General features: G+C 41.4%; 3 protein-coding genes across 5 annotated transcripts; 2 read left to right on the forward strand and 1 right to left on the reverse strand.

Moving 5' to 3' along the window:
- Positions 1-125: 125 nt before the first annotated feature.
- mecr (mitochondrial trans-2-enoyl-CoA reductase) lies at positions 126-4,992 on the forward strand. Its single transcript, XM_054782610.1, has 10 exons — positions 126-439; positions 1,463-1,560; positions 1,631-1,762; positions 1,842-1,985; positions 2,299-2,401; positions 2,557-2,659; positions 3,095-3,168; positions 3,240-3,300; positions 3,374-3,446; positions 4,788-4,992. Exons 1-10 carry the CDS (start codon positions 201-203, stop codon positions 4,949-4,951), a joined length of 1,191 nt encoding a protein of 396 aa, XP_054638585.1. The 5' UTR covers positions 126-200; the 3' UTR covers positions 4,952-4,992.
- rpa2 (replication protein A2) lies at positions 4,792-21,768 on the forward strand. 2 transcript variants are annotated; one of them, XM_054782616.1, is made up of 9 exons: positions 4,792-4,936; positions 16,040-16,134; positions 16,322-16,423; positions 16,531-16,644; positions 16,746-16,820; positions 18,394-18,510; positions 18,582-18,707; positions 18,783-18,877; positions 21,551-21,768. In XM_054782616.1, the coding sequence occupies exons 2-9, from the start codon at positions 16,060-16,062 to the stop codon at positions 21,636-21,638; spliced, it is 792 nt and encodes a 263-aa protein (XP_054638591.1). In that variant the 5' UTR covers positions 4,792-4,936; positions 16,040-16,059; the 3' UTR covers positions 21,639-21,768. The 2 variants fall into 2 exon arrangements, with proteins under 2 accessions (XP_054638591.1, XP_054638590.1); XM_054782615.1 differs by lacking the exon at positions 4,792-4,936 and adding an exon at positions 15,735-15,898.
- Positions 5,009-15,734, reverse strand: smpdl3b (sphingomyelin phosphodiesterase acid like 3B). Of its 2 annotated transcripts, XM_054782608.1 has the most exons (9): positions 15,716-15,734; positions 14,622-14,743; positions 14,334-14,547; positions 9,421-9,518; positions 9,198-9,341; positions 8,938-9,107; positions 6,771-6,951; positions 6,029-6,162; positions 5,009-5,963 (listed from the first exon to the last, which is right to left on the reverse strand). In XM_054782608.1, the coding sequence occupies exons 2-9, from the start codon at positions 14,680-14,682 to the stop codon at positions 5,592-5,594; spliced, it is 1,374 nt and encodes a 457-aa protein (XP_054638583.1). In that variant the 5' UTR covers positions 14,683-14,743; positions 15,716-15,734; the 3' UTR covers positions 5,009-5,591. The 2 variants fall into 2 exon arrangements, with proteins under 2 accessions (XP_054638583.1, XP_054638582.1); XM_054782607.1 differs by lacking the exon at positions 15,716-15,734 and having other exon boundaries at positions 14,622-15,007.
- Positions 21,769-22,265: the final 497 nt, after the last annotated feature.

Raw genomic sequence — 22,265 nt, forward strand, 5'->3', positions numbered from 1 at the left:
ATGACAGAGCCTTGCATTGACATATACCTGTGCTGTACCTACAAAATAACCATACTGTACTGTAGTGAGTAGTCGTGCTCTATCCGCTAGGGGCGCTGCGGTCTGTTTACATTGAGAATCATGTACATTACAATATGGCCGCCCACAGTGAGCGGTCAGCTAGCAAGCCAAGCATGTAAACACTATTAAATAGCACTACCATGGGATTATCCTCAGTGCTACCTTGCGTCACAATGTGGACACAAGTCCGCGCAGTTTGTACTCGAAGACACTCCGCGTGTCGAAGAAGCGGCTTCGCCGTAGCTCATTTAAATCCGTCAAGTTACCGACGTCATGCTAACCACTTGAGCCAACAAGGGGCCTCACTTTACGGACATCATGCTGCCAACTGCAAAGCTCTGGTGTACAGAAATCACGGAGACCCTTCCAGTGTCATCCAGTAAGACATTTAACTGATAAAAAATCAACGTGTCATCACCGCTGGTACAAATAAGCAGTTGTATGTATGGTTTCGCTTTCTGTGACACGGTACGTGGGTCAAATTGAAGCAACTGTGTCTAAAAAACTATTTAGTGTTTTATTGTCACTGTTCTGTTACAAATGTACTCGATTCATGTGTTTAATTTGGTTATAAAGCCGTTAAGGAACTACAAAACTAACTGATAGTTCGTCATATTGGTATATTTACCAGGGGTGTTTACTCAACTACAGAGAGTGTCAGGAGTTGACCTGTAATTGTACAAATGCAGCGGTTTTCAAGGTGTGAGGCGGGCCAGATGTCTCCACAGGAGGTACAACAGCTCGAAAAGAAAACGAAAAATGATTTCCAAACCTGCTAGCGCTATCTTCAGTTATGTTTTAAAGGTAACGTGGACTTTTACTTCCAACGGTGAGAGAGTAAACGGTGTCTGGGGGTGAGAAGAGAACGCTACAAAAATCAATTGGTAATCTTATGTATAGTTAAGCCTGATCTTTGACATAGAGTCCCACCCCCTAACATTTATAACTCACGGTGTATGTATTTTTCTAAGCAAAAACAGTCACATCATTGAATCAAAAGGGCATTTAGAGGGTTAAAATAATAATAAAAAATATTTACATGTTAGGTGTTTTTGATTAGAACTAAAGTTGATTGAGACATCTAAGCAAAAAAAGTAGAAAAAAATTCCATCAGTTATGTTTTTCCAGCAGTTTTTGGGAGTAGACTTTTGTGGACCTCAAAGGGTAGTAAATGTGTAGAGATTTGAAGAAAAAAATGATTTTTTAAAATTTTTGAATAATGCTGTAACAAAACAAAATATGGCAAAAATGAGCCATTTTAGCCATAAATATGTCACGTCATTGTATAAGGTCCAGTGTTCAAAGCATGTCAAAAAAGTAGCGGCTTCTTGGGAATTTGCAGCAATTTCCGGGTGCACTGTAAATAACGTGAGCGAGAAAGTGAGGATTTTGTAATTGCCAGGTTGGAGGATGTGGATCTTCCCCAGCTGGGTGCAAAAGATGTTCTGCTTAAAATCCTGGCAGCTCCCATTAACCCGTCTGACATCAACATGATCCAAGGTAACCCCTTCACTGACAGCATCACTTCTACACGCATGAAAAGCATTGAAAGTATGCTGTGGTTTTTCAGGCACGTACGCCATCCTCCCCGACCTTCCTGCTGTGGGCGGCAATGAAGGAGTGGCCCAGGTGGTGGAGGTAGGCAGCCAGGTGACGTCTCTCCAAATAGGAGACTGGGTCATCCCGAAAGACACTGGCTTGGGTAAATGAGCGAACCTGCAGTGAGACTATTTGCAGGAATGGCATCTTTCTAGTGTGTGTATGTTTGTGTGTGTGTGAAGGGATGTGGAGGACAGCAGTCGTGTTGAAGGAGGACGATGTCATCTCAGTGCCCAATGACATTCCTGTGTTGTGTGCTGCCACGCTGGGGGTGAACCCCTGCACTGCATTTAGGATGCTATCGGATTTTGAGCGCCTCAAGCCAGGTCAGTAGGCGTGCCATACCATATGCCGTATGTGAATGTATACTCTGTACACTCAACGTGGGCAGGCCTGTATCACCCTCTTGTGTAGCCAAAAACAGTAATGAAAATATAATAAAAAGAAACGCCTTTCATATGTAGCATGATGCAACCATATAAATACACTTACTGTTGGATGGACACTTCTGGACATACGGTGTCAGTCAAAAATGAGAATTATTGTCTTTGTAAAGGCAAAATAGTTGCAGTGTTAGAGTTTGTTAGATGGTGCAGGTGTACCTAATGTTGTGGGCTGGGTATGTCAACGACCTTGCAGGTGATTCAGTTATCCAGAATGCAGCCAACAGTGGTGTTGGACAGGCGGTCATTCAACTTGCTGCAGCCAGGGGAATAAACACCATCAACGTGGTCCGAGACAGGTTTCTCCATGTTCTATTCCTCAACTGTTACATAACTGTACATTTTCCTGGCAAAGGCATCATTGTGCCGGTATATGAGTAAGAATAATTTCATAAAATAAGCTACAGAGTGGAGTGTTCTATTAGTGTTATTTATGAATTCCCTTCTAAAAAAGGCCAGAGTTCACACAGCTCAGTGATAGGCTGAAGGCCCTTGGAGCCAGTCATGTGATCAAGGAGGAAGCCCTCAGGCGACCCGAAATGAAGGAACTATTTCAGGTGTGTCATTAAAAAAAATGTATAAAATGTATTTCCCTTAACAGAGTCATACTTTGCTTTTTTTTTGTCTTTTTGTGTTTTGTCCTGAAAATGTAATGATAAGCACAGAACTGAAAATGGAGCTTGAATCGGTCCTGGCTGCTCAATACATTACGGCCAACAATAGAAGTCCACAGTAATAATAATCATAATAAAAGAGGAAGCACAAAAGGTAGCTTGCCGTCATGCGATACAAATTTTGTCCTCCCACCCTCATTACCGTGTTCACGCACATCATCAAAATTGAACTTTGTATACAATTTTTTTTAGCTTTTACGTCTCATTGATAAAGGTTAACTTCTTCTTACACTTTTGCACGGATCATCACCCAGAACAGATCATTTATATTCCTATTCTTTTCCATGGGTAAAATTTCCACGTTTTACTTCCTTTCAGACATGCCCAAAGCCTAAACTGGCCTTGAATGCAGTCGGGGGAAAGAGTGCGACTGAACTGCTTCGTCATCTCCAGTGAGACTGCTGCACAGTCTTGAGTAGAATGTAAATATTAGATAAAGAAATATGGTTAATGTTTATTGCAGGCTTGGAGGGTCCATGGTGACTTATGGGGGGATGTCCAAACAACCTGTGACTGTCCCGGTGGTGAGCCGCATCATCATGCCATAACCCCTCCCCAAAAAAGAGTCTCTAATCTTCTCACTCTTGTGTTTTCTAGAGTGCTCTAATTTTCAAGGATGTGAAAATTTGCGGCTTTTGGGTGACACAATGGAAGAAAGAGCACTCACACGGTGAGTTCACTGCTGCAGGTCCATGTTTTGACATGTTACATATCATTATTAGCAGTTTTTAATTTGGAAAGTTATAATTCACCAAGTTGTTGCCCTGTTTGCAACAATTTTAGTAGTCAGCGGTACCGCCACCTGCAGGACCGCAACTTTCCATTTTTTAAAATTTCCATTTTTACTTTTATTAACAGCAACACTTTTTAAAAATTGCATTTGTTATGGTTTGTGCAACCAATTGGCAATTTTCTTATAGTGTTAAATTGTACAGCAAAAATATGTTACATATGATTTGAAATAATTGATTATGATTATTGTGATTATATTATCCATCCATCCGTCTATTTTCTATGCCGGTTATCCTCATTAGGGTCAAAGGGTTATGCTGGAGCCTATCCCAGCTGACTTTGGGCGAGAGGCGGGGTACATCCTGGACTGGCTGCCAGGCAATCGCAGGGCACATATAGACAAACAACCATTCACACTCACATTCATACCTATGGACAATTTAGAGTCTCCAATTAACCTAACATGCATATTTTTTGGGAATGTGAGAGGAAACCAGAGTACCCGATGAAAACACAGTAGAGATTCAAACCCAGGTCTTCCCGATCTCCTGAATGTGTGGCCAACATGCTAAGCACTCGGCCACCGTTCGGCCCAATGACTATATTAGTAATATATAATAATTATGATGGAATATAAATATATTAATATGCATTTTAGTATGTTCCGCACAGTATGCACACACGTCTTGTTCTTTTCTGTGGGTTCTAAAGATATAAGAACAGATAAAAGGAGACCGCTCATGACTGCACGTAATGGGACACACCTTAAAACGCCTCCAAAAACATTCAACAAGATGTTATGGTTTTATATACATGCTGTAACCATGTAGTACTTATTGTATTTAGCCGTATTTTGTTCCTTTTAAGCATTACCGGAACTTCCTTCCCGGGCGCATTGATGTCACGTAGCAACCCAGGTAGCTTGTGTGGTGTAGTTCAATCGGCGCAACAATTGAATAATACGTAATAACAATGTCGCTGTAGCTTGGTTAATATAGATGTCACATTATATGTAAATGTAGCGTTGGTGACGCTTTTTGGAGTTTTTTTCAGAAGGCTTTATAGGCGGAGTAAGTGTTCTTCATTTTGTGCATTCTTAGCTATGTCTCTTTATCCGTTTTATATCTTTAGAACGCACAGAAAAAGATGTGTATGAAGTCTTACATTAGGATTGTGGATGATGGGCAAAATTAAAAAAAAAAGTGCAGTTGTCCTTTAAAGGTAAATCTTACACATCGCATTATGTGATGAATGAAAACATCGTCTCCGTACTCAACAGATTCATCAGCATTCCGCTCCATGCTGGATGAGCTGTGCTCCCTCATCCGCCAGGAGAAGCTGAGCGCTCCCGCCTGCACCGAGGTCGGTCTCCATGACTACAGCAAAGCTCTGGACGCCGCCATGCAGCCTTTCACCTCCACCAAGCAGGTCCTGATCACGTGACTCTTTGTTGGTTTGTCACGCAATAAACACCCAACGCATCAGTTTCAAGGTTGAATATTTACTATCGTTATCATCAGTCGTATTTCTTAGCAAGATAATCCACATTTATGGTTTTATTAGGGACTGTAGCGAACATGACACTGTTTATTTACTGGAGAGGCGCAGCATGTGGACAATATCATGTATCTACCTGGTAGTGGCTGTCACTCAAAATCAATAGTTATATTGGAATGGATTGACAATTAGTTGCTGCAAAAAACTCTCATGTCAGATATTATTTCAAACCAGTAGAGGTCTTGTTCTGATAGGTCCTAAAAGCAACATTGGTTGTAAGCTGTGATTGGTAGTGAACAACAATGTTTTGATTAGGTCTGAGCACGTTTTCCTCTAGCCTAATGCTGGGTCAGAGATCCTTTAAAACCAAATAGGATGGATATCATTTTTCTTACACTGTTAAATTTTACAACAAAAAAATGTATATATGATTTCAAATAATGTAATATTGATTATATTAGTAACATATAATAATAAGGATGGATATCTTTCAAAATCAGCAGGTTTCTTGCTACATTGAGGAGAAACTATCTCTAAAAAACAAGATGGGTTGATAATTGTGACTTTTAGCAAACAAAATTAGGAATTAAAAATGTTGATTAAAAGCAAAGAGGATGCTTGCGGCCACAGAGAGGACGGGAAGCAAGCCACCGCCAACGAAACCCGCCGCCTCTGTCACCAGGCAGTGCTCGTACCTCTCGTAGTCGACCTCTCGCACCGCGCACACATGGTCCACGCGGCAGGCGGCGTCGCACTCGCTGAGGTCGTAGCTCACCGAGTTGAACTCGTAGTACTTCTGCAGGTGGCAGCGGTCTGCAGAGATTCCCTCCAGGAGTCGGTCCATGGAGGCCGGGGAGGCGTCGGGGACGCGGAAGCTCTCTGTGAGGCGGTATTCCTTCTCCCAGCGATCCCGGGCGGTGTTTGCGTGAGTCAAGTTCAGGTAGTAGGTCACCACGTCCTGAGTATGGAAGACAAATCAGGTCTGTCATCTTAGCAGCATTTATGTCCAAAGACTTACAGTACTTTGACCAGGAGGGTTTGGGTGTCATATTCAAAGATCCGGATGCCAGGGTTGTTGGCGCCGTTCTTGACTCCGGGGAGTGTCGTCTCCCACGGTGTCACCCCAGGGCTAAGGAACATTGTGCTGATAGGAGAACCTGCAGGAACAGAGACATTTACAGGTGGTCCTCAGCTTACGTACAAGTTCCGTTCATAGACTGTGATGTACATAAGTCCAGTTTTGGTGTAAGTCTTAAGCTGGCATTTCACAACTTTTTAGCGTGTTGCTGTTCTGTATAAATGGCACCGACACAAAATGAGTACCTAGTCGACCCCATAATTTTTCTGCCGACAGAGGTAGTATAAGAGCAGTAACAGAGGCGGGACCCTGCCTGTATGCAAGGATATTCCGCAGTGCCAGAAAAAGTGTTGTGTTGAAAGCAATTGTCGCAGTCTGTCAAGTATTTGGTACTGTGTGAAAGGCAACACAATTGCGTCAATATCTCACTCTGCTAGGTTCTGTGCTGTAACGGCACGGTTGCTGCAATTTTTCAGGATCTCTGTATGAAAGAAGCTGCTGATACTACTTCCACAGGCAGAAAATTGCCTGGTCAACACTGTCGCCCCAGGCTGTGTAAAAGGGGCTATTGCTAAATGAATAGCTCCAAGAAGAAGTCAACATCATCTTCATACTATTTCTTATATTGGATATGTTGTGTGCATTTCTTGTACCACCATCTTGTGGCAAACGCTGCGTGGACGTTACCCTCTGAGTTGTAGAACATGCGGAACGTGTCGGTGTGATGATGTCCAAAGAATTGTCCCACGATGACAGAATGGTGCTTCTGGATCAATTCCACGTATCGCTTGTTGAAGTGTTTCCTGTACCAGGACTTGCTTCTCTTCTTCTCAAACATGCCTGGAGGCACGTGACCGATGATGTACACCTGCGGGTCAACGCCAAGCATAAGTTAGCATACGTGGGCGTGGCCTTTGCCGCCATTGTCAGGTATCCAGGGGCTGTGATGCACTAGTACACTTTATTCCTGTTTGAAAGGGGAAATGTGACGCCCTACAGGTTGTGGTAATTTGAAGGAAGTATTACAGGAACACAGCTTTTTCTTTGTTAGGTACATGCTAAATGATCAGGGATTTATCATCTGTAAGCTCAGTCATAGTAGATGACCACAAGGTATCCCACGGGACATCTTCCTGATTGATCCAATATTGTGGCACAATTAAGAGTGTAGTGGGTAAAGTAAAAAAATATCTATATATCTATAAAATGAATCATAAAAAATACACGAAAATTGTAATTAAAATTGTAAATAAAAATTCTAAATTTAAAATTTCTGGGATGAGTACATTTTTTTGGTGTGGACATAACTGTTCCGTGACACTGGTTGTCTTTTAACTATTTTAATTTCAAAACAGTGTTTACCAAAGGAAATTATGTAAAGTGAATGAATCCGTTCCAGGGTCAAATTCGCCACCATAAAACATACATGGGAGTCAGTAACAAGTAACATATTAACTGTCATACACGAATAAAAACAGAATAAAGTAAATCGTCTTCAAAGCTACATGCTAATTAGGTGAACATCTGCTTGATGTCATTGATATGTAATTAAGTGTATTACTCATATTCTACTGATCAGCTTTCCTATACAGTACAGCAAAGATTCCCATTTTCCTGTTCTATGGTTATTATAACACTTTCCCACTTTGCAGTACCTTCTGTCGAACCCTTCTGTGGTGGCATCACACAAAAAAACCTACAAAAATGTAACGAATTTCTCGTATTGTACCAGATGTGGTCTCATCATCAACTTCTCTTTGCTGTCACTGGCATCACAAAAACGCACAACATTGAATTTCTCATATTGTACTGAGCAGCCAGAGGCTTTGCTATAATGCAATCAGTTCAATTTCCTGTTCTATGGTTGTCATCACACTTACAGTGTCTTATTTGCAACGCTTATGAGGTGGCATCACAAAAAGTGTTGTATCGTTCGTATTGTAATGAGCAGCTTTTCTGTGTTGCAAAAAGTTGCATTACTGTGGTTATAATCACACTTTTGCATGGTACCCTTCTGTGGTGCCATCAGAAAAAGTCCAAAAATAGTTAATTGTATTTCTCAAATAGTACATAGCACCAACACACAGTCTTATGTTCCCATCCATGCATTCATTTTCCTCCACTTATGCGGGTTCGGGCCACAGGGGCAGCAGTCTCAGTAAGGAAGACAAGATTTCCTGGTCCCTGGCCACCTCTTCCGGTTCCACTGGATGGACACCGAGGCATTCTGTGAGACATAAACCCTCCAGCGTGTCCTCGGTCTCCTCCTGACTGGGCATGCCTGGAGCACCTCGCCAGGGAGGCATCCAGAGTAGATGCCCGAGCCACCTCAACTGGCGCCTCTCGATGTGTAGGAGCAGCGGCTCTACTCTGAGCTCCTCCCAGATGACTGAGCTCTGTCTCACTCTGTCCAGCCGCCCCACGGAGAAAACTCATTTCAGCCACTTGTATCTGCGATCTTGTTCTTCAATTTCCTATTCCGTCGCACATCACACATTTCCATGGTACCCTTCAGTGATGCCATCACAAAAAAGTCCCAACATAATTGTTTTTCTCATCTTGTACCGAGCAGCAACACACTTTCTTATGTTAAAATGTTACATTTCCTGTTCAATGATTATCATCACACTTTTTTGTACCCTCCTGTGGTGCCATCACAAAGAAACTAAAAACGCCAAAGAAAAAGCAAAACACACTCAGTTTGTTGGACTTTTGAGGCATATTTTTTCCCACAAAAAGTTTGGTTGAATTTTAAATTGTCCTAATTTTGGGGGTTCCCCTTTGCTGCTTCCACTGTTAGGCGGGGCGTCCCAAGACTTTTATTTTGACACACTCGTATAAATGCTTTCCTTGCCTTTTCTTTGTTCCTGGCCGCCTCTGTTAGGACCTGATCCGCCCAGCTAAACTGTCCTGCGGGGTCTTCATCATTGTGGGTCAGCATGTTGCGGTCATAGTAGAGATTGGTGTTGAGCACCAACATCCTGAAACCTGTCCTATTTAGCAGCTTTTCCGTATAGTATCCACCTGCGTGCAACACACAGTCAGATCTCCTTATTTCTCCAATAAGAAGACACCACCGATCGTCAGGCTTAATAAGAAAGAGAAAAAAAAGACCTTTCATGAATGTTATACCGGACTCGGGCTCCAACCAGTGCTGCCACATTTGGGCTGTTTCGTTGTACATGAAGCTCGGGCCTCCAGGAAGCTGGCTCTTGGGGTGGTAGTCATGGTTACCCAGGGCAGAGTACACTTTAGTTCCTGCACAGAGACAAATAAGATATATGAGGCCATACTGAAACCTCACTTTACTGACTTCCCTTTTTCGAGAGTGACGTACTTGGAAAAACCTCATTTATGATGTGTGTCAGGTTTCTGATAATGCTCAGCACCGCCTCTGTGCCCAGATTCTGGTCGGGAACGTGCGGTGTGTCGTCTCTGTGTGAAACGATACAAGCATGGAAAAATTGTCTTCCAATTTTGACCCAAGGGTGATTTTTAGGAGCTCAGGTGCACCGATTGAAGCACACCGTCATTTTAATCTCATTTTATATCTCATAACAAACATTATGAAGGAGAATTACAGTGGAACCTCTGAGGTTGAGCACAATCTGTTCTGGTTTACTTAATATAAATAGTCCGTTCCAGGGTCAAACTGTCGCCATCATATGGCTTATTAACTGTATAGGCAAACGCAGCATTAACTAAATTGTCATTAAAGTGTAACAAGAAGTTAACCACTGTAATAAAATATATAAATAATATATTTTGTTATTACCCTTAACTCCCTTAATGCACTTCATGATTCATGACAGGCTTGTGGCCAATGTACCCTCTAATCTGGAAAAATTGTGTGCAAACGCACACTGCTCTCGCTCAGAGCACAGCACATTCTGTAAATGAAATAAACACATAACAGTTTATTCTGTCCCATTTTGCATTGCAACGCAGCGAGCGATGGGTGGCAACAAGCAGTAACAACATACAGTAATCCCTCGCAATATCACAGTTCGATTATCACTTCCTCACTATACCACCTTTTTTTTCCAGGAATTAAGTTAATGGATGATTGCAGTTTCGTGGTTGACTGTGGCCTATTATATGTCACAAATATGCAGATTTAAACAAATTTTATGTATTTCTGGCCTAAATAAAGCATTCCAAGCATAAAAATTTCTACATGAAGGAAAATACAAGGCCTGGATATGCAAAATTCTGAATTCAATTCAATTCAATGGACGACTTCACCCCACAGGATGTTGAATTGAATTCAATGTAATTCAGAGAAATTCCTCAAATGTTTTGTCATTCAGGTAACGTCGTTCTAGTCTGAATGTCTTGCCTGCAACACTAAAGATCCTCTCAACAGGTGCAGAGGAAGCTGGTATGGCCAGATTATTTGCATGCAAGTACAGCTAGGAAGTAGAATTGAAATTCAAAGAATTTCATGATGCATAATTAAGGTGTATGTAACAATGAAGCTTTACAGTATATATTTAAAACGTGAATTTTATACAAATATTATTGTGTGGACTTTATGTGCACAATACTTTATTATAGTAGATAGTGAAGTATAGTAATTGCTTTTACTCAGATAAAACAGATCATTAAAATTGTAAAAACTTTCAAATGGTTGGCTAGGAGGATAGAACAGTACTTCATCTCCCAGAATACTTGCTTTATCCGAGTCCTTAAAACGGCTGTCCAAAAGTCAATGCCACCTGTGACATTAGTAGTCAACCAAGGAAAAGCCCCAGACTCTTTTCCTACATGGAGTCTGGAACATCCACGGCCCCAACTGACACAGCCTCACATCAGCTCCAAGTTTACTTGAGCACACCACGTTTGCATGAGGATGCCAATCCTTTGGAAAGAAAACCAAAACAGTTTCCCAAACCTAGCTGTACTTGCATGCAAACATCTTACCATACCAGCTTCCTCTGCACCTGCTGAGATGATCTTTAGTGTTGCAGGCAAGATGCTACCTCAGTGACAAAACATACGAGGAACTGTTGACCATTAGATGCAACTTTACCCTGTAAAGTACTTAAATAAGTGATTACTGCATTTACCAAAACATTGTTTCATTTGATCACTTTGAAATGAAGATAAATTGCTAAACTTTCCAGCATTAAAGAATGAATTTCGATGCTTAACATTAGTGTCTCTACTTGCATTTGGAAGAAAAATGTATGTGAAAAGTATCTAATTCTCAATGATATGTGATGAGAATGAATTTCTCTGAATTGCGTTGAATTCAATTCCACGTCCTGTAATTGAAATCTAATTCAAGCAATGGTGCAGCGGAGTTAAGAGTTGCTAACCCTGTGTTATGGCGAAACAAACAGGCAGTGCAACATCCACTAACCAAGCCAAAGTAAAAAAAAAAAAAAAAAAAAAAAAAAAAAGAATTTAAAAAAGCAGTTCTTTTAAGGTGTACTTGTTTTCGCGGAGTATGTGTCAACAGAAGAACAAAAAGTGAAACTGGGTGAGATTTTTTCTTTTTTGAATGAGAAGGGGCTTCGCTGGAAAAAGCATGCTGCAAAGCCAAAGCAGCAAGACAGTTTTCGGAGTAAAAAGTGTGGAGTGAACGTGTGGCGTAATTGTGCAAGTGTGCCGGATGTACCGGATACAGGAAGTGTTACGCCAAGTTTGTGTTGCTGAAGGGACCGGAAGGTCGGTTAAGAGTTAATGTTATTTTTTTATTTATTTAGACAAAATAAACTGTGCGGTCCCCCAGGGATCAATTCTTGGGCCCGTCCTGTTTGTTTTGTACACTCACAAAACGTGACCATGACATCAAGGTGTGGTTGGCTCAAAATTTCTCAAAGCTCAATGACGGGAAGACTGAGGTTATCTTGCTCAATCACAGCGGCCCCCTTTTGGGCTTGGGCCCCCTCAAGAACCACGAACATCCTACAGCCACCAGCCTTGGCGTCATGATAGACAGTGATCTTAAACTTTAATAAAGAAATCAATGCCATTGTAAAACCTTGCTTTTATCATCTTCGGCTTTTATCTAGAATAAAATCATTTTTATCTTTGCGCCATTTTGAACAAGTCATGCACCATTTTATTTCGTCACGTCTGGACTACTATAATGCACTTTACTCTGGAATAAGCCACAAGGCACTCTCTTGCTTACAGTTAGTCTGCAGCACGGCTTTTAACAGGAACCAAAAAAGGGAGCACATCACCCCAATTCTCGCCTCCCTGCACTGGCTGCCTGTTTGTTGTTTGTGTTTAAGGTGTTGATTGGACTGGCCTCTCAGTACATCTCAGACCTCATCCAAATTTACACTCCAGCATGCTGTTTGGGGTCCGAAGGCCAGCTCCAACTAGTGGTGCCTAAGACGAGACTTAAGACCAGAGGAGACCGGGCCTTTTCTGTAGTCGGTCCCAAGCTGTGGAACACTCTCCCCACTCGTGTAAAAACAGTCCCCACAGTTGAATGCTTTAAGTCTCGTCTCAAAACCCACTTTTATCTTCTGGCTTTTAAGTCAGCGTGCGTTGTGTGGTGCTCTGTGTCTTTTATTACTTTCTTTTTTGTTTTTGTTTGGTTTCACTCATCTAGGTTTTTATGTATTTATTTTTAAGTTGTATCTATTTTATTTGATTTTTATTTGATTTACAAGCTTTTATTGTATTAATTTGTACTTTTACTTTTAATTATCGTTTTACTAGTTTTAGTTTGTGCAGCAATTTGTTTGAAACTGTGCTTATAAATTGTGCTGTACAAATAAAGCAGATTGGATTGGATTGAGGCCGCACGGTGGATGAGTGGTTAGCAGTCACACAGGCCGCACAGTCAGGAGATCGGGAAGATCTGGCTTCGAATCTCCGCTGGGCATCTGTGTGGAGTTTGCATGCATGCGTGGGTTTTCTCCGGGTACTCCGGTTTCCTCCCACATCCTCCAAAAACATGCATGTTAAGTAAATTGGCGACTCTAAATTGTCCATAGGTATGAATGTGAGTGTGAATGATTGTCTATGGCTGGCCACCAGTCCAGGGTGTACCCCGCCTCTCAGCCGGGATAGGCTCCAGCATACCCCCGAGACCCTAATTAGGATAAGCGGCATAGAAAATGTAAGGATGGATGGATTGGATTGAAATGTAAGCATTTACAACAAATATGGCATCGATTTCAAGTAAATTTCCAGGATGAAATAGTGCCACAACAGGCTGCTTTAAAACTGAAAGTGAAAGTCAAATTAGAAAATGCAAGCATACCGAATTAACAATACAAATGGTAAACAAGAAAAGAAATGGAAAATGAAATGATAAACTAGCGGTTTTCTACAAGATTCAGATGGTTCATTGTATGAGACCACGGCTTGTTTTGTCAAAGGTTGAGAATAAAGAAAGCTACATTGCGGAACCCTCCTTGCCATCTGTTTGAAACCAGTCATACACAAAATATGACAGAATGGAAGTTCCGAGGTTTTGGACGGGTGCGATGCTACAGTGCACGTCTGATGCTGCTCACAGAGGTCTAAGGAATGCTCAGGTTGTTTTTGTGCTCAGATACTCAAAAAATTAGAGGGAACATTGCTTGTGGCATTTAGGGACTTGGGAGGAGACGGGTTCCTGAAACCTTTCAACATTCCTAACCATCATACAAGTGTAAAAAGAACGTAACCGCCCTATATTACAACTATGAAAGCTATTTGTTTATTATTGGCGACGTATACTTTTTGACTCTTTGCATTCATGAGGTAAAAAAAAAAAAACACAATAAGGAAGCAAAACTGACTTGTCGTGCTAATCCTTTAGAGAAGGGTTTAGGAGCATTTTTGTGGACTCAAAATTGCAAAAACATTTCCGCATTTATATATTCCTAATGTGACAAATGCATTTATTGACACACACAAAAAAATCTAACAATGAATTACGGTCAAGCTAGCTTACAGCATTTTACTTAAATTTAAATTAATGTAAATCTAAATAAACAGACAAAAATGACTCAAACCATGGAACAATGATGGCTTTTATTTATTTTTAGACATGCATGCGGACAGGATCAAATGCTCTGGCAGGCCGTGTATAGCCCTTGGGCCGCAGGTTGCCTATCGCTCTTTTAGTTGAAGATTTGAGCACTCTAGGACTATTTTTCCAGAAAATGTTGGTTGAATTCTGAGTTGTACAACTTTGAGCTTCCACTTCACATTATTAATGCCCATCCGTGTCGTTATTAATTATAGTAATAGTGATAACAGTCAAGAATGCTGTATGGATGAGACTAATGTACATACCCAGTCCACACAATGAAATCCGGGTCTGGTAGGATCTTCTTCATGGCATAAACGGAGGAGTTGATGAGGTTCCATGGGGAGTCGCAGGCATGGTCACCAAATATACCCGCCATGGCTGCAGGTTTGTAACCACTTGATGCACACACCTTAAAGGGGTCATCTCCCAGCTTGTAGGACGGGTCCCAGTGCAGGTCAGTGATGTGCCAAAAGTTGCCTGTTTTAATTTAAACAACGCATTGTTTAATGACACACGTGTCTTTGCGCTACATTTTTTAATATGTCACTTACCTGACAGTGCAAGAGTCCCTTTAAAAAGAAGACAACACAGCAGCAACCTCTGCGCAGACATGTTGAAGAAAGCACACACAATGGTGTGTGTTCAAGTCCACTGGGAATGGGAGAGGCCAGCCCTGATTGCAGACGGCACTCTGCATGTGTCACACATTTATTGCCTGTCGTATTGTAAATATTTCACCCACCCAGGAAACCATGAGCTGTTGATTAAATGCAACATGCAGCTTCCTCAAATTACTCAATTGGCAATTCCAAAGTGTCCCTAACATAGAAATCAGAAATAATGAAATGACATGTCCTATGACTAGACTCATACACATTTTCACAAATATAAGAAAGGGGTGGGACGTCTCCATTCACTTTAAGTTTTATTTTATTATTATTATTTTGTCCTTTTACTTCACCTAATGGCAAATATAGTCATAAATATGTTTATTCAAGTCAAAGATCCTTTACGTGGCAAGAGTCCTGCTGTTTCTAAGAACCCGCTACAAAAAATGCTAGTCAGAGATCCAAGATCCTCTATACTAGACAGTGCTCTGTTGTTTTTAAGCGCCCACTACCAAAACACTGGTGTCAAACATACTTTACATGACGCATTAAGGTATTTTGAGCAACAATACAACTTGCCCAAGTGGCTGGACAGGACAAGTTTAAGAATCAAATAAATAATAATAAAACAGAGTGAAACGACATGCTGCATTCACTGAAGCGATATTTCCATGAAAAGCATATCATTTCATCATAAAAAACGTTTTGTAACACAGGGTCCACGCTTGAATGCATCGACAGAAGTGCATTATCACGTAACGAATCTATAAACTACGACTCGTTTCACTTTCATTGAAGGCAGCACGGCCTGACTCCTCAAACTCTGAACTCCGTCAGACCGTAGACCATTTTTTTGACCCGATGAATGTCTTTCAGGTGCGTTTTTCTGTCTCCCGAGACTCATCCTCCTCAATATATTAATTCCTAACAATGGCCGCACTTCAACCACTATAATCGTCTCAGTCGGGGTTATGTAGCGTTTCTATCACGCCACTGACTAATACATTCTCAGACAACAATCGGGTCATTCCACTTACCGTATGAGCGGCATTTCACTTCCTGTATGTGGAGCTTCGCGGGAATTCTAGTTGACGCATGCTCACTGACTTGAATTGCGCGCGAGAGAAGCTGTCCAGACATGCTCGTATGTCCTGCTCATTATTAACTTTTGAAGCTCAACTATTACTACCGACTCTGTTCGAATAAAATGTGGAACCAGGGTGAGTTTAACGCCGGTTCGTTTTATTTACGAGCGCACTGGACGAGTAACTTTGCTTTTGTTGCGTCGTAAGAGTTAGCACAGTTTGTGCTAAACAACAAAGACAGCCATTGTTTTTGACTGTTGTTTATTTCTTTCTTAGGTGGATACAGTGACTCCAGTATGGGTGGGGGCTACACTCAGTCGCCTGGGGGCTTTGCATCACCTGCTTTGTCCCAGGGAGGAGAGAAGAAAGGGGTAAATGCTTTAATGTGCACCTTACTGTAATCCTGAAGTTGATCTTAAGCATTGTGTTGCTTATTGTGTTTTGCAGTTGTCCATTTCAATTATCTTTCTTCAAAGTGGAATTTAGGTACCTAATGTCTAATGCCTAAGCAGTAAAGATAATGGATGCTGATGCCATTGTATGCGCGTATTTTTGCAGAGAACCAGAACCACACAGATCATCCCCTGCACTGTGTCCCAGCTGATGAGCGCTTCCCAGTCGGATGAGGCCTTCAGAGTCGGGGATGTGGAAGTGGCTCAAGTGAGGAGGCCTGTTTTATGTCTCTTTTTTTTTTAAACTAAAAGGCAATCTCCGTTTTAATAAGTTAAAGGTTTACTGAAAAAAACAATGCACTTGTGGTTCCATAGGTCACCATTGTGGGAATCATCAGGAGTACAGACAAGTCCATGACCAACATCCAGTACAAGGTGGACGACATGACGTCAGCCCCAATGGATGTGAAACAGTGGGTGGACACAGAGGTAAGTATTGGCCGCCACTGGACTGTAGAATGAACATGTTATATTGTAAAATACCGGATGTGCAACAATACTTTTAACTTTTTTGACTTTTTTTGTCCAAGGACCCCAGTGTGGACGGAAATGTGTTGCCTCCAGGCACGTATGTCAAAATTTCTGGCAACCTGCGTTCCTTTCAGGTGAGTTCACGCTCCTGCTTTGTTGTAAAATACCTCTGCAGTAGCGCCCCACCAATATGTATACTGTACATGAACAAAATATTCTTATAATACTCAAAATATCATTCAACACAAAGAAGCAGAAGACTCATAAATTAAAATAAGGAACTTTAATTAGTAACACTGTCAACATAAGGACATGCGTCTTTGTGATGTAGTTTTAGGTGTTGCCACGAATTTGTAGTGTTCTTTACTTTGCTGGTGCAGTAGCCCTGGCTAACTTGCACACTGCAGATGTTGCATCTAACGTAACGCCTGTTGAGTCTTTTAAGTGGCTCCACACCTTACTCTTCCCCGCTGCCTGTGAAATGAAAAATATACATTTAGTGCAATTTGGTAATTAGCATAGAATGTGATATTATAGTTGACCATTTTAAAATAAAAATAAGTGGCTGCATTTGACTGAAAGTGACAATACCAAGGCTAATGTGTTACCAATACCAGTCATATTCACTAGTTATTGAAAAGTTCCATCTGCAAACACTATTTGCCATCAGCTCAAAAGCAAATGCTGAAGCAAACATGAACAAGTGGAGAAGAAAAAAAAGTTGACTACAAACAAAATAAGACATAATCAAAACATGCATCACGTTGCTAGACTTGATACAAGGGACTAAACTACATTTTATGTAACAATGCAGCTGCTTTCAAAACAAATGACAACTAAATAAATTACTTGGAACATTTTCAAAATGATTTTAATAAAGACGTGTTCTTGTGAATGTATGAGCCCCTGTAAATCCTGCATGGAAGTATGAAATGAAGTGGGACGTTGTGTAGTAGGCTTATATTCATGACAGACATGGATGTGGATTAAGACTTGCATCGCTCTTTGTTCATCTCACAAAGATGCAAATTACACGACGTTAAAAACGCAGTGCTACGTTCTCTAAAGCTTGCATGGAAAAACACCTAAAACGTTCTCATTCACGACACTGAAGTGTAGCCTTATATTGTTTTACAAAGTCACAGCTTACTATGGTGTAAAAAAATGTAGTTGGCTCCGCCGCTCGTCTCCTCTGCAGCAGTGCAGTGACAGCAGAGCTGCGTGTGCTTGTGTGAGGGGGAGGAGCCCGGGGAGAGCGCAGCACAGAGAGACACACAGGACCGGACCGACAGAACCTCCGCGCAGCAAAATGAAAAATGTATATATCGGTTACATATTTGCCGATATTGATTAATCTGTGATATGTCATAATCGGCCCGCCGAGATACGGGTCTTCTCCGCAGGTTGTACATCTGCATCAGCTGTAGAAGCAGCAGCAGGAGTAAGAGGATGGAAACAGTCCGATATCTTCTATCTAATAATAAATCCTACATAAAGAACAAATTACATCCTGATTTGACATGATATTTAATTATTGCTATTAAGATACAGTATAAGCGTCTAAGACCCACACTAATGAGACTAAACAGTCATTTCCATGGTAGCGGTAAAAAAAATGCTGATAAAGTGTAAGTATCTGTTTCGTTAAAAAAAAGGGTTGTGGTAATGGGGACCGTAAATGCCAAATGTTTCCCCACGTGTGTACAGAATAACCGGTCTGTGGTGGCGTTCAGTGTCAGGCCCCTGGAGGACATGAATGAAATCACGTCGCACATGCTGGAGGTGGTCCAGGCGCACATGGTGCTCGGCAAGCCTCGGTCTTCGGTGAGGGATCAAAACAAAGAAAGATGATCTGGAATCCCGAGGAAGCTGATGTTAGTGCACGCTTTTTTCAGGATCAGCCGGGACAGAGCGCCTCGGTCTTGATGCAGCCTGCAGGAAGCATGGCCGGCATCGTCGGCGGGGGCTACGCGGGCGCATGTGACATGGTTAACAACGGGCTGAGTGCAAACCAGAACCAGGTAGGACTACATTCAATGTCCTCACAGAGACATGGCGTCATGTTCTGATGCATTGCCGTATTCATGTACACGAAGGTGCTTAGTTTGATACGAGGATGTCCAGATCCACGAGGCATCAGCATTCATGACCTAAAGATGAGACTGGGCAACCTCAGCATGGCAGTCATCAAGTAAGTGACAACCTGACACAGCTAGCTTTTTTTTTAATTTCCCACGCAAAGTCATTTTTATAACATTTCAACATTTTCCTTATACAGTAGACGCCCCTACAACGTAAATATTTCCGTTCCGAGAACGTTTATGTTATAGGGTTTTTATGTTATACGAAGCGTAAAATACATGTAAATAGCCTAATCCGTTCCAAGATCTTCCCAAACTCACCACCTTTGGCCCTTCAAAATATTCAAAGTCCACCAAATATGGTGGGAAAATATTACAAAACGTTAGCATAAACGTACTAGAGTAACATTCCAATATAAAATAAGGTAATAAATAAGATTACTGGCAATGAATAAAACTGAAAAACAAAAACAGTCCTACCTTTCACGAGATGTCCTGATCAGGAGCACGCAAGTGGAGGCAGGAGTATAATTTCCTGCTTGGTTTCTATCCACAACTTTTCCCTTTTTTTTAAATCAATTACACTTGGTTTAGGGCCCATGATTACGGTCATTTTAAAACAAAGAAAAGTAAAAAAAAATTAAGAGATTTCAATGCGTGCGAACTAGTTTAAGGGCGACTACGATGAGGAAGGGAGTTGAAGGAAGCAGCATGTCTCTCACAAACACACGGAAGGGCTGGATAAATCAGCCAATGAGATGAGAGCGTAGGCGGTGCCCCGATAATCAGCCAATGAGATGAGAGCGTAGGCGGTGCCCCGATAATCAGCCAATGAGAGCGTGAAGCGTCAGAAGGTGTCACTAAGTGTACTCTGTTAGTCTCTCTGTTGCTTGCACCGACTTGATGCTTTACATAAATTCTTTACGTTCAGTGGAATTTACGTAAAAGGAGGTTTACGTTATGCGAGGTACTAGTGTGTACCCCAGCCAAGCATGTGGTTTATCTACTGATTTGTAATTTTTCTGTGTTTTATTTGTGTTTATGTGTGAATAGTACAGTGAGATTCATTTTTTGGGGGGGAGGGGGGGATTTTAAAGTTGTTCCCCTCGGACATAATGGAAGTGGACATGATCTGTTCCAGGGTCAAACTGACAAACTAACAAATGTTAGTCTTTTACTGTACAAGCAATGTTTTAGTTTGAGCGTTCTTAAAGGAAAATTGCACTTTTTGGGGAGGGAATTCAACCCATCCATAATCCTTATGCAAGACATGAACACTTTGTCTTTGGCTTTTCTTTTCTAATCAATTGAATGCTCAATTGATTGTTTTCATTTTAAAGCTGACATTATTGTGTATATATTTTATTGTGCTTTAGATCAGTGGTTCTCAACTGGTGTGTCGGTACCCAAAAGTTGGTTGTAGAGCGGTTTTCAGTGGGTGGCAGGTCTTTGAGGGGGGGGGAAAGATATTTCTTTTAAGCACGATATCAAAAACGAACAGTGTTCATATTGATATCAACCGGATTTGCGCTGTTCTCTTGTATCTTGATGTGGATGTCTGACTCATCACTGCTCTGTATGTGTCAGCGCTCCTGAGCGGGGTTCCTGTCCCGCCCCACTCTGTGCATGTAGGAGGAAAGCTCTGCACGTCCCCATTGTGTGTTTTAAAGGAAAAAAAACTCCTGTTTGGGATAACCTTTAAAGGGGTAGTTTGGATTTTTTGACATGAAGTTGCATGACATCCCCATCAGCAGTGAAGGCCATCAACAGTGACTTACGCCGCACTTGGTCCCGTGAGAGGAGGTCTGGTCAGAAAACCAGACCTCACAAATCGCTCTGCTTTGCTTTCTCTGATGTTGTGTTAATGCGGGCTGCCGGCTGTCCAGTGATGAAGATGAAGTGATGAAGATGCATCTGCAGCCGTCTTGTTTATGTATGCGTTCCACAGCGGATGAAGATGCGAGGGTCGCAGCCATTTTCCTCACCTTCACAACAACAGACAGCCGAAGGCGCGCATAAATACAACATCAGAAAGAAAAGCCGAGCCATTTGTGAGGTCCGATTTTTTTCGAGGAGGCACTTTTATCACCGAAATCTGACCAAAGCTGGGCTTACGGGACCAAGCGGGGGGAAAGTCACAGTTGATGGCCTACATTGCTGATGGAGAAGTCATACAACCTCATGTCAAAAAAGCCAAACTGTCCCTTGAACACCCCTTTATCTGAGCTCATTGGATGTGACATTACATTTGGGTGGTATAGCACCCCTTGCTGGAATGATGCATTAGATTTTTTTTCCCCCATTGGTGTGTATTGTATGGAAGCCCATCTCCACCACTGAAAGAAAAAAATATATCCCAATGGTAAGTCATAATTATAAGTCCAAATTAAGAGATACAACCTTTGCAACGGTGCTGCCTTCTTCACTGGAGCCTTTGTCACATGGCACTTAGCACACGTGCAGTTTGTATCTCATTTAGACTTTTTATCTCATCATTTAGCCTTTTTATCTCATAATTACGACTAACCATTGGGATTTTACTTTTTTTTTTTTCTGTCAAATGCGCAGATCACTTGTGGGGCGTGAACAAGCGTCTTGATGTCACTGCACATTTCTCAGAAAGGTGTCTCATCAGGCAAATGGCATATTCGTAGAATGAGCATGAATTGTTCTTCCCCTGCAGTTTCAAGGAACTGATGTTGTGTACTAAAGTGATGTGAAGCTCCAAAATGTCCTTAGATGTTTGACGATGATAACTGTATTGTGTTTTGGGATTTAAACAGGCAAGTGGTGGAGTTCCTCAGCAACGAAGGTCACATCTTTTCCACAATCGATGAAGACCACTTCAAGTCGACAGACTGCGACGAGTAGATGGAGAAAGTAGAACGTTTTTGTTTGTTTTTGTTCAGATGTTGATATATTGTATTTTTTTTTTTTTTAAGAAACAAAATACACAATTTATTTGTGTCCTTGTACTTGAAAATAAACAAAATACTATTGACTCTTGTCTTATTTATCACACAATACTTTAATACTCGGCCTACCGTGGTGCCTGGGGGGTGTCATACTATACAGTATGTTGTGACAATTGTTGCCAACAATTATAGAATTATTGTTTTTATGTCATTTCTGAAGAAACGGACGATGGCTTTGCTAACATTTTTGATGGATTGCAATGATAGCGTATGTTGTCATATTTAACCAGCATCAGTCTTCAGTGCTAATTTGTTTTAAAATGTGTTTTTTGGGGGGGTGTTTTGGTTTATTATTAGGATGCATATTTAAACTGTTGCCCTGATATGTTTCAATATATTAACCCCCATTATAGTCTTTATTGATATTTATTTGGAATTTCCATGCTATTACTATGGTATGATGTGATTTGCAGTATTATTATTGCTGGCCATTGCTCGGCCATAGTGGTTTAATGGTACTCAATGCGGCGGTGCCAAGCCCAAAAAAATGGGAGGGTTGCGTCGGGAAGGGACTCTGCTGTAA

This window comes from Dunckerocampus dactyliophorus, chromosome 7 (assembly GCF_027744805.1).
Source record: "Dunckerocampus dactyliophorus isolate RoL2022-P2 chromosome 7, RoL_Ddac_1.1, whole genome shotgun sequence".
Classification (NCBI taxonomy): domain Eukaryota; kingdom Metazoa; phylum Chordata; class Actinopteri; order Syngnathiformes; family Syngnathidae; genus Dunckerocampus; species Dunckerocampus dactyliophorus.

Excerpts from the sequence above, each read along its gene's own strand:
- rpa2 (XM_054782615.1), top strand. Across the intron at positions 16,135-16,321 it reads AGGGAGGAGAGAAGAAAGGG|AGAACCAGAACCACACAGAT; the intron begins GTAAATGCTTTA and ends GTATTTTTGCAG. Across the intron at positions 16,821-18,393 it reads GCAACCTGCGTTCCTTTCAG|AATAACCGGTCTGTGGTGGC; the intron begins GTGAGTTCACGC and ends ACGTGTGTACAG.
- mecr (XM_054782610.1), top strand. The coding sequence starts at position 201 with ATGGGATTATCCTCAGTGCTACCTTGCGTCACAATGTGGACACAAGTC. Across the intron at positions 440-1,462 it reads GACCCTTCCAGTGTCATCCA|GTTGGAGGATGTGGATCTTC; the intron begins GTAAGACATTTA and ends TGTAATTGCCAG. Across the intron at positions 3,169-3,239 it reads GAACTGCTTCGTCATCTCCA|GCTTGGAGGGTCCATGGTGA; the intron begins GTGAGACTGCTG and ends TGTTTATTGCAG.
- smpdl3b (XM_054782608.1), bottom strand. The coding sequence starts at position 14,682 with ATGTCTGCGCAGAGGTTGCTGCTGTGTTGTCTTCTTTTTAAAGGGACT. Across the intron at positions 14,548-14,621 it reads AGGGACTCTTGCACTGTCAG|GCAACTTTTGGCACATCACT; the intron begins GTAAGTGACATA and ends AAATTAAAACAG. Across the intron at positions 5,964-6,028 it reads CCCAAACCCTCCTGGTCAAA|GACGTGGTGACCTACTACCT; the intron begins GTACTGTAAGTC and ends TTCCATACTCAG.